We start from the raw sequence: 11,028 nt of genomic DNA, 5'->3' as shown, positions 1-11,028 counted from the left end.
CCAAACTCTCTCCCTTTTCCCTTTCTAGGTCTCTTTAAATTATAAATACAGATAACGCCGATTTAGAATGGCACGACAACATCTAAAGTGCAAACAAATCGCGACGAGATTCATGCAAACCGTCCCAGAGAAGCCCCTCCCCGCCCCCGAGAGAAAATCCCCGTGTGAGACTAAAAAAATCAAGCGTCGGAGATGAACCCCGAGGTGAAATTGCTGGACTTGGTCGTGGGGATGGTTCCCCGTCCCAAGGGATCTCTCACACCTCAATCCAAACCGTTCCATCCTTCCCAAGGGATGGGAAGAGCCTCTCCCGCCTCCAGATCCCCTCTCCCGGGCAGGCAGTGCCCAGCTCAGGTGAGGGGAGGGAGGAGCGTTCCCAAATTCCTCCCTACTCCGGCACAGGGACAAAAGCGGCCTCAAAGCAGCTCAAAAATTGGGAATTGTGGCTCTTTGGGGTACGGCAGAGCCTCGGTTGGATTCCCTGGGAATTCCCTGTGGCACCACAGCAAATCCTGCCAGGGGAATCGTCCCACTCCTCTTCCCACCCATATTCAGGAGACAAAGTTTAAATCACTACTGGAAAGGGAAATTTAAGGATGGCACCCCAAAAAAAGATGGGATTGGGAGGTCCAAGGCTTCTCCCCAGCCCCAAGTCTGCTTTAGGCAACTTCTTTGGGGTTCCAGAGAAACAGGTGGGTGGAGAAGCTGCTTTCCATGAGGAATATCTGTCCCCATGGAAGGCGGGGGCTGCCAGGTGTCCTGGGAGAGCTTGTGGAAGATTTGGGAATTCCCAGTGGGAGCTCTGGAGCACCGGCAGAGCCTCCCAGGTGGGGTCTGGCCACTGCCCCAAACCAGGGAAGGAGTTTCTGTGACCAATTCCCAAACAGGAGCATGGACTGGATGCACAAAGCCCAGAGGAATTCCCTGGCTCCCAACAGCCGTGGGGTCAGGGAAGTCAGGGATGCGCCCCTGGGATCAATTCCTAAATATAACCCCAAATTCAGGGTCGGGATATTCCAGGAGCTTTTGGCTTTCACCTCTCAGAACTTCTTTGTGTCAGCCTCTCAATCCCTGCCTGATTTAGGAAGGAGCAACTTCACATCTTCCTTGCCCTGGATGGCTCCATTCGGAGTATCCCAAAAAAAATTCAGAATTCCGACCCTCCACCGATGTCAGCAACATTTTTTTGCTGCTTCCAATTCTCTGCCAGCACTTTTGGGCCGCGTTTCGTGAAGACAGCAACCTCTGAAATGCTGCCACGGCATCTGGTTTCGATATTTTAGCAGCAGGTTCTGGTTTAAAGGCTTTGTGGTTTTCCAAACAACACGAGAAAATGAAGTTCTATTGCTTCAGGTCTCCGAAAGAAAAGGAGATCCCTCCTTTATCAGCTCTCCAACGAGCCGAGGAAGAGTCACCCACCCTGCAGAGACTCCAGGGGATGGATTTGGGATTGACCTGGCGGATCCAACACCACAAAGTGGAATTTTTGGCTCACCACAGCCTGGTTATGGTGGGGAGCGGGTATGGGGTCTCCCAGCTCTGCTCCTCCTCTTCCCAGAGCCCGCTGAGGAGGAGGAGGATGGAGGAAAGGCAGCTCCCAGAGCGCTCATTCCGTGTCCTCAGCTTTCCTGCTGGAGCTTGAGAGAACGGAAGGATTTTCCCTGCCTTTCCCCAGAAATCCGAACGGGAGTTTTGCCCTGTGAGATTCCCAAAGTGCCTGATAAATCCTGAAATTCCCAGCATGGCTCTAAGTGCATCTCCCGGCAGCCCTGCGGAGACAGGACTGAGCAGCCTGAACTTGGGTTTTTTACGGAATTTTCCTCAATTTTAGCTCTGAACGGCTGTTCCTGGCCCTGCAATTCCTGACCTAAACCTTTCCCCTCTTCTTTTCTAAAAAGGCCACGGAGTAGGACGTGAACTCTGGACTAGGACAGAGATGCTGCTCCCAGGAAAAACAAAACGAATCAGGAAAGAGCTGGCTTACAAAACTGAGTTTAGGCAATAAAGTTATTCTGTTCTGCTCCTGTGAAGCAGACTCTGGTGGAGTTTATGTACAGTACAGAGAGATTTCAGCACTATTTATACCACAGTTAGAGCAAGGCCTTTAATACTCTAATCTTAAGACAGGCTTTGTTTCTGTTAGGCTTCGTTTAAAGCTTTAGGCAGTTAAATACAGTACAGAGATGTGAGCTTTGAAATACAACGCACGATTATGGGACATCCTGACCAGCTCCAGCCACAGCCTGGCACCTCTTGCAATGGTGGAACACGTCCCTCTCCTGCTTTTGGGGTTTGTGGGGTGGTTTGAACTCATTTTGTGCCGTGGTGCCAGGTCCTGGCGGCTAAAACCATCCAGCGAGTTTGGTAAATCCCGGTTTAAACGTGTTCGCAGAGCTCTGCTGGAAGGATCGGGACTAAGGCTGACACTACAGGACCAGGAAGGTGGCATTCATGCTCGTCCATGGCCAGCACAGATTCATGACATGAATTCCACGGATAATTTTAGGATGTGCGAGAGTTTTTAGTGCATCTCTCGTCACCCGCAGGAGAGGAGCGGCTCCTCCCCTCGGGGCCGAATCTCCAGGCCTGGCTGGTGTCAGCACAACAGTTTGGGACAAACCTTGGCCTCCAAAACTTCAGAGTTTGGTGTCCAAAGGCCCGACCAATGCAGGGAGCTACTTAAGACGACGATTTTTTGGGATAACTGATTTTTTGTGGGGAAGAGCAGAGACGGAGCCGTTTGGCTGGCGGGAAAGCCGCGACACCGAACACAGACCCATGCAGAAGTTTTGTTCGAGAGGAACGGAAAAGACGAACGAACTAAACGAGCCCGAAGGAACTAAACCCAGCTCCCGGGGGTGAAAATACCGACAGTCCACTGGCTTTGGGTGCAGCACTCTCCTAGAGCAGAGCCCTCAGCTTTGGTCGTGCTCGGCCTCCCCCACCCCTGTCAGGCGCGCTCGGCGGAGCCGCGCTTGGCGTGGGCCGGCGCGGAGCCCTCACCTCGCAGGTTCCTGAGGAGCAGCTTCAGCTTCTGCGGCTCCGAGATCCTCCTGCGCAGGAGGTCGGCGCGGGGGTGGCCCTGGGCGCAGTGGTCGCTCTGCAGCAGGTGGAACAGGCTGGCCATGTTGGGCCCGATCTTCTCCATCAGGCTGTCCTTGATGGTGCTCACGGTCTCGTCGTCGCACTCCAGCAGGCTCCTCACCAGTTTGTTGTAATACCTGCGGCAGAGGGACCCAGTTAGCCCCACGCTGTCACCGAGCCAGGTGACAGAACCGCAAGAATCGGGATTTTTAACTCATCCAGGGCAGGTTTGGAGTTGATTTCTGGCGGTGTTGTCATGGAATTTTTAGGGTTGAGAAAGGCCTTCAAGATCAAGCCCAGCCTTGCTGTCACTGCATCCAAGCACCTTGGGCGTGGCAGTGCTGTGCCCCTGGCACAGGGAAGGAAAACCATCGCCAAAATTCGGATTGAATTGCCCGAAATGAGCAGCTGTCCCAGCTGTGGGAGGTGAGGGAGCGGGCACAGCGGGTTTGGGTGGATCCGGAAGGGAAAAACGAGGAGCTGAGAGATGCAGAAATGGGATAAGGGTGTGTTTAACTCCCTGCTAAACACCGGAGTTCCTGGAGCTTTGGGAAGGGAAATAATTGGTGTTCCTGACAGATCCCTGCTGGGATCCCAGCCTGGCCTGGCCTCTGCTCCGAGCAGAACTGCGACAGATCCATCCCTGTGGCACCATTCCCCCTTTTCCCTCTCCCTCCTTTCCCTGCACAGCCCTTACAAGCACCAGAAGAGGGAGAAGCAGCTCAGTCCCAGCCTGGCAGATCCACGGATTCCCCTGGGACACATCTTTAGGACACACAATCCATTGTCACTTCCAAGCCCACCACGCACGAAATCCCAAGTGAGGCTTCCCCTGCCCCTCTCCAGCTGCACCTTCCCCTTCCAGCAGCCCTGGGCACAAATTCCTTGTCCCAGGAGCAGCCAGGAAATGGTGCTGCTCTGCACTCCCAGTCCTGCTGAGGATTCCTCCAAGGAAAGCTCCTTCCCAGGGCCCAGCACAGTCCCAGCAGCACGGCTGGGAGAGCACCCGGCACCTCACTGCACCAGGGAACATCTTCCCAGGGAGAGAAAGTTGGGAAAAAGAGTGGCAGTCCCACGTTTGCTGGGATTTCTGCCTGAAAGGACGTCGGGGAACTTATTTTAAGCACTTTAAGGTCACGGTGACATTTTTCCACAGGAGCAGAGAGGAGAATAACCTGCAGGTGGAGGAGGGGAAGGAAGAGGGAAATGAGAGTTCCCATTCAAAGTCCTTTCCCAACTCTCAGCTCTGCCCTTTGGAGCAGCCAGGGGAGGTCAGGTGAGGTCAAAGTCTGAGCTGCACAAAAGGACCAGGCTCTGGCTCGCTGTGAGCCCGGCTCAGCAGGGCTGGGAGCGAGGTCTGAAGTGCTGATGAGCAAAGCTGAGCCAGCCACACACCCAGCTTAAACCAGGGCCAGACACAGAGCCCATCCAGCCCCGCGGTTTCCAGGCTGGAGCTGCACTCGGACACTTTCCCAGAGCCCGCCAGGAGCTGGGCTGTGAGCAGAGCTTTTCCTCCCCTGCTGCTCCTGCCCCGAGATTAAATCACAGGAAGATGCAATGACCTTTAACTACTTCCCCTCAGGCCCAGGACAAGTGACACATTCTGATCCCGAGGCTCTGCTGGGCCAGGGGCTGGGAAAGCAGGATGCTCCAGGAGCCCTCAGCGTAAACTGGGAGCTGGGAAAGCAGGATGCCTTGGGAGCCCTCTGTAAACTGGGAGCTGGGAAAGCAGGATGCCTTGGGAGCCCTCTGTAAACTGGGAGCTGGGAAAGCAGGATGCCTTGGGAGCCCTCTGTAAACTGGGAGCTGGGAAAGCAGGATGCTTCGGGAGCCCTCAGCATAAACTGGGAGCTGGGAAAGCAGGATGCTCCAGGAGCCCTCTGTAAACCAGGAGCTGGGAAAGCAGGATGCTCCAGGAGCCCTCAGCATAAACTGGGAGCTGGGAAAGCAGGATGCTTCAGGAGCCCTCAACTGGGAGCTGGGAAATCCTGCTGCCTTTGTTCCTCACCGAGTCACAATATCCTCTGCCTCGGGCCGGGGGAGGAGTTCCCCCGCCTCAGGACAGAGCTCCAGGGCTTGGTCCTCTCAGAGGAGCATCCCCAGCACTGCCCGGGCGTCCCCATGTGCCCCTCCAAGGCTGTTTCACTCCACAATCCATCAGTTCAACCCGGGAATGTCCCAGAGCTGCCTGCTCCTCTCCCAATCCTCTTCCCAATTTCCTTGGGGGAAGAGGCAAAAGACACACAGGTTTCATTTTTACCTCCCCCAGTATAATTTTGCCTTCCCACAGGTGCTGTTTGCTGGATAGACAAGAAAAGATTTCTCCATCTACAGCAGAGTTTTCTGCAACAGGAAATGGATTTCCATGATCCTTGTGGGTCCCTTCCAGCTCTGGATATTCTGGGATTCTCGGAATAAATTTCTGCTGGTTGATACAACATAAAATATATTCAGCACCTGCACACCTGTCCCGGGACAGGTCTGGAGGTTTGGGATGCTCTGGATCCAGTCAAAGCCATCCCAGAGGAGCTGAGGCTTTGGCCAGAGCCAACCCCAGTCCCAGAGCAGCCGGCTCTGTTCGCACTCCAGTCCTGGAGCTTATTTACTCCAACGGCTCCAAAAGGTCCCTTTTATCCCAATCACAAGACTCAGCACTGATTGTTCCAGGATTTGGAGGGAGAAGTCCCTGCCCTTGCAGCGTGACTGCGCAGACTGCGGCAGCTCCTGAAGCCTCCGTGTCCCTTGTCCTTGGAGGACGGGGACAGGGCAGTCCCTGCTCAGAGCAAGGTGCCAGGCAGCAGCGTGACATCCCTGTCCCTGCAGGCAGGAGGAACAGGAGACAGCCCCAAACCAGACCAGGGAGAGCCCCAGAAATGAGAAACACTGGATGGTGGCACAGCGGGGTTATACAGGGTCGGCTTTGCTGGTTCCTTTGGCTCTTCCTGGGTTTTTGTAGCAGTTTGGTGACTCGGAGGACAAGGACTCATTTTCCAGGTGCCACATAAACGCCAGGAAGGGGATGGCTGTGGTGTGGGAATGAGGTGGCAGCGGATGGAGAAGGCCAGGCTGGACAGAGCTCTGAGCAAGCTGGGACAGTGGGAGGTGTCCCTGTCCTTGGCAGGGGTGGGATGAGATGGGGTTTAAGGTCCCTTCCGACCCAACCCATTCCATGATTCCATGGTTCTCTGAGCGGCTCTGAAGTGCTCAATGTGCCAGACATGCTGAATTAATCAACCTGATTTGGGATCATTGACCATCGTACTGCACTCAGACCACAAAAACTAACATTGAAACAAACTCCAGGCTTTGGAGTAAGGGATGTGTGGTTCATTTAATGACCCTCCTCCTCTGGAGATGCTTTTAAATGTATTTCCCCAAAAGAGAAACTAATATATTTCCCCAAAAGAGAAGGGAAAATGCTGCTAAACTGAGCAGGGTGTGAAGAGGCAGAGAGCTTTACTGGGCGAAGCTGTTTTAGGACCTCAGCCCCTCTGATTCCTGCCTCTGCGACTCCCACTCCCGATATTCCAAGGAAAGCCCCACGTACCGGTTCGAGAACTGGTGTGGGAGCTGCACCACCTCGGTGATGGCCTCGGGGTTGCGTTTGGCGATGCCGCACATGTCCAGCTTGCTGTAGCACTCCTCCTGCACCTCGGAGATCATCCTCTGGAACGTGGAGCACCTGCGGATGGCCAGGAACACCTTGGACGTCACCCCGTTGGCGATGCACTTCAGGCTTTCCTTCACAAAAGCTTTTCCCTGCAAACGGAAGGAAAAACACCTCAAACTGCACCGGAATTCCAGGGAATCCAACAGCAGGGGAATCCAGTTATGGATACTCCACCAGGCTTGGTTGTGTTAATTACCCTCCTGTAATTACAGGGAGTCCCTTCCCAGCACGGCAGGAAATGGGACTTGAATTTCCCAATTACTGCAGAGCTCTCTCCCAGAGCAGTTGGGATGCACCGAGCTCCTATTCCCAAAAGATTTAGGCAGTGGGAATCTTTGACCTGGGAATGCCGGGACCAGGGATGGGCCGGTTCTGCCCCACCGATCGATTTAACATCAATTTCATGCCCGTGCTTTAACACATCTGCTTCCGACCTCGAGAGCCTTTATGAGCTTTTAAATTTCTCCTTGGGTTCGGGAGCACAGGGAACAAGGAGCTGTGTGAATTTGGGGAGGAAGGCACAGAGGAAAAGGGCTCTGGCAGGGCACAGCCCTCCAGTAGGATCCCGTTTATTCTCCCCGCAGCCCGGGAGAGGCCGATCTGGCCGCGTGTTCCCGGACCCAAACGCTTCCAGCTCCCAGCCCAGCCCTGTGCCAGGTCACACAGGCAGGAGATTTATTTTGTCAGGACAACGTTTCTATTTCCTCCTGGAGAGGAAACCTCGCTCTCCGCCCCACAGAACCCTCCTTGCCAAGTCCTCACACGGAGCAGGGAGCGGGTGGAAAAAGAGCCCTGGAGGATGCGTTTGGAGCCAAAAATGGGGGCTGAGCGGAGCAGCTGAGCAGCAGGAAGGGCTGCAGGGAGGGAAGGGTTAATCCTGCCCAAAGCACAGCTTAAATTAAGGCAGGCATTGAGCGGAGCGCTTAGCACGTGCTTTAGAACCCGCAGGGCTTGGCGGGGGCATGAAAAGACGGCTCCGATTTATTCTCGGCCGGGTTTTATTCCTGGCCGGGTTTGATTCTGGCCGGGTTTTATTCTCGGCCGGATTTTATTCTGGGCCGGGTTTTATTCCCGTCCCCGGTTTTATTCCCGTCCCCTTTGTGCCGGGGCTGTACCTGAGTGTCGAATTTAGCAGCGCTGTAGAGGAAGGACTTGCAGATGTCGTACATCCCGTCCGTGTCGCACGTGGAGTTCTCCAGGCAGGCGAAGGCGCCGCAGCCCACCTGGAGCGCGCTGTTGAGGCACCGAACCACCTCGGCTGCGGGGAGAGAGGCACGGGAATGTCAGCACATGGATCCGGATCCCAGCCCGCAGCCAAATCTTTCTGGGAAAGTCAGGCTGGGCTCAGGCGAGCTGGAGGAGGGGGAGGCAGAGAGGGCAAAGGCGCTGCCCCAAGGGAAGATGTTCCAAAATCTGCCATGGAGCCAGGCTGGGAGAGCTGGAGGTGTTCACCTGGAGAAGAGAAGGCTCCAGGGAGAGCTCAGAGCCCCTTGCAGGGACTAAAAGCGGATTATAAAAAAGTGGGAGAGCGACTTTTTCTATACACAGTGATAGAATAACTGGGAATGGGTTTAGGCTAAAAAAAGGAGAGATTTAGGTTCGGTATTAGGGAGAAATTCTTTACTTGGAGGGCAGTGAGGCCCTGGCACAGGGTGCCCAGAGAGGCTGGGGATTCCTCATCCCTGGAAGTGCCCAAGGCCAGGTTGGAGCAGCCTGGGACAGTGGAAGGTGTCCCTGCCTACGGCAGGGGTGGGATGGGATGGGATGGGATGAGCTTTAAAGTCCCTTCCAACCCAAACCATTCCAGGATTCTGTAATTCCACAATCCCAGGACTCTACAACTCCAGGATTCTCTGAACTGAAGACACGACCAGCACCCCAAGGAACAGAAACTCCCACTACCAAACCCCTCGAGGGTCACCCGTGGATGAAAAGAGGCAACACCTGAGAGTCCTCGCTCAGATGGAGACCCAAATGTCCATCCCAACCCAGTTCGGACTGCAGTTATCCCAACTCCCTCTAAAGAAGGAGGAGGGATGAGGATGGGCCCATGGAAAGCTCTGGGTGCTGAGGTCTCTTCCATGGTCTTTGTCCACCAGGAGCAGCCTGGCAGCACCTGGCTCACAAAACCACTCCGAAAATGAGGTTGAAGTGATGGCAAATGCCAACAAGTTGCAGGGAATCGCATTTCTTTTGGGGTATTTGTGCCTTTCTAAAAAGCCTGAATTACCTGCAAATGAGATTTTAGCTTGGGGGTCAATTCTCAGTACTCCAAAGGACTCGATTCAGCAGCTTGGTGCTAAAACTGCCCCCGGAGTAGCCAGAAAAGGTCATTTTTGCTGTAGATTCGGGAGATTTGGGCAGAGAAAGTTCAGGTAATGGAGCTGCCGGGGGTAATTAAAAGCCCGGAGGCAGCGGTTGGTCTGAGCACGAGGGGTATCCGTGTCATCCCGGCTTTCTCCGAGCAGATCCAGAGCATTTTAACAATGAATCAGCAGAATTGCCACATGATTGCCCTGAAATTAGCCGGGATTAACCTTTCTGGCTGAGCCGAACATCTGTCCCCTCCCGTGCCTGGGCAAGGCACGTTCATTACTTGTGCAGCTCATGTTACCAGACATTCTCGGGGGAGAAATGCAAACCCGGGGTCCCCCCTCCAGCCCCGAGCTGTGGGAAAAGCCAGGCTTTACTGGGAGAGAGCACACCTTACCCAGAGCCGAGCTGTGCCTTCAAGATAATTCCTTACAACCGAGATTTTTCCCGATAAGAAGGAGAAATAATATTAAAAAAATATATATATATAAAAAATCACCCAGTTAACCCCTCGTCGTTCCGCGCTCTTGCTGACGTGCCTGAAGGGAGGAATATTTGGTAATTCATCCCCTCCCCGCTTCGCAACCTCCCCGCAGCACGAGCCAGCCCCGTAATTAGCTTTCCACAGGTTCAAATTAGAACTTCGCTCGCAGCAGGCTCAGCGTGCGCGGAGCTTTTATTGTTTTAGGCACGGTGCGAGAGGGAGACCCCACGTTTCTATAGCAACCCAATACAAAAGCAAAGCGAGCGAACACCCCGCTCCAGCGCTGCAGAGCCTTGCGGGTCTAAAATAAGGCAGCTGTTAATGAGCTCCAAAGCCGAGCCTTCATCTCTTTGCAGCGCGCTTTAAGGCGGGTTTTTAATTCCCATTGTTCCAGACAATGTCTCCAAGTTATCGCAGCGGCAAAGTCGCGACATCCAGCGCTGACCCGCCAGCATTTTTATTTTTTTTTTCCTCCACTGTGAAAGCGAGTTTGTTAAATGTCACAAATGTATTTTTCTGTCCCAGCTGACCGACAGCGATCGGTTTGTGACAATCGCAGCGAGCAGGGGACAGTTTCTAGGTTACTGCATTCTTCCAAGTGGCGGCTCTGGCTGCCCCTCTCGGAGCAGACAGATGTTCACAGAACAATGGCTCAGTCCCAGCGCCGCGCATTTGATCAACTTCCTAAAAAGCAAGGGATTTAACACCAAAGTAGCGCTGCGATCGGGAGAGGGAGAGGGAGGCATGCAAGCAGGGAAATAAAAATGATTAAAAGTGCCCGGAACTCATCGAGGAGCTGGGGGAGGAGGGGAGAGCCGGGACTGCATCCTCACAGCGCTTCCCTGCCCCAGCTCCTACAGGAGATTCCAGCTCTGCACCAGCAGCTCCTGCCAGCCCTGAAAGGAGCATTTGTGCTGCCAGCCGGTAAGTTTATAAGGGAAAAAACAAGGGAAAAAAAAAAATGAAAAAGAAGAAGAAAAATCAGCAGCAGAGAAATCGGAGACAGTTTAAGGCATCGGAGCTCCGGCTCCGAGCCCTCCTCGCTGGCGTTACCTGAGTTCTGGGCTGCCACCCGCGCTTTCCTGGGGCTCACAGAGTCATTCTGCTCAGCTTCGTAGGATGCGGATGCACTGATCAGCAGCAGCAGGAGAAAACCAGACTTTAGGAGCATTCTCTGACAAGTTTCCGCTAAGTGTGGGGTTGGGTTTGGTTTGGTTTTTTTTTTTTTTTTTCTTTTTCTGGGTGGCTTGGGTTCCCCCCCCCCTTTTTTTTTTTCCCTGTTTTTTTTTGGTTGTTTTTTTTTTTTTTTTTTGGGATGTGTGCGCCTCTTCTCTTCCACTCCGGCTTGAGCGAAGATGTGGAGCTGGATACGCGCTCGCTGGGAGGGAGGGAGAGAGGGAGGGAGCGAGGGAGGATCCTGGCGAGCCCGGGGATGAGCGCAGGGATGTGCGGAGGATCCGGGTGGCCCCTCTGGCTC

The 11,028-nt window shown here is 54.1% G+C and overlaps 1 protein-coding gene across 1 annotated transcript; it reads right to left on the bottom strand.

The window, feature by feature from the left end:
- STC1 (stanniocalcin 1) lies at window positions 1-10,803 on the bottom strand. Its single transcript, XM_069035632.1, has 4 exons — window positions 10,605-10,803; window positions 7,870-8,012; window positions 6,632-6,843; window positions 1-3,221 (listed from the first exon to the last, which is right to left on the bottom strand). Exons 1-4 carry the CDS (start codon window positions 10,720-10,722, stop codon window positions 2,951-2,953), a joined length of 744 nt encoding a protein of 247 aa, XP_068891733.1. The 5' UTR covers window positions 10,723-10,803; the 3' UTR covers window positions 1-2,950.
- Window positions 10,804-11,028: the final 225 nt, after the last annotated feature.

This window comes from Aphelocoma coerulescens, chromosome 22, assembly GCF_041296385.1.
Source record: "Aphelocoma coerulescens isolate FSJ_1873_10779 chromosome 22, UR_Acoe_1.0, whole genome shotgun sequence".
Taxonomy (NCBI): domain Eukaryota; kingdom Metazoa; phylum Chordata; class Aves; order Passeriformes; family Corvidae; genus Aphelocoma; species Aphelocoma coerulescens.
The sequence above is the reverse complement of the archived record's forward strand: the minus strand, read 5'-3'. Positions and strand labels throughout refer to the sequence as shown.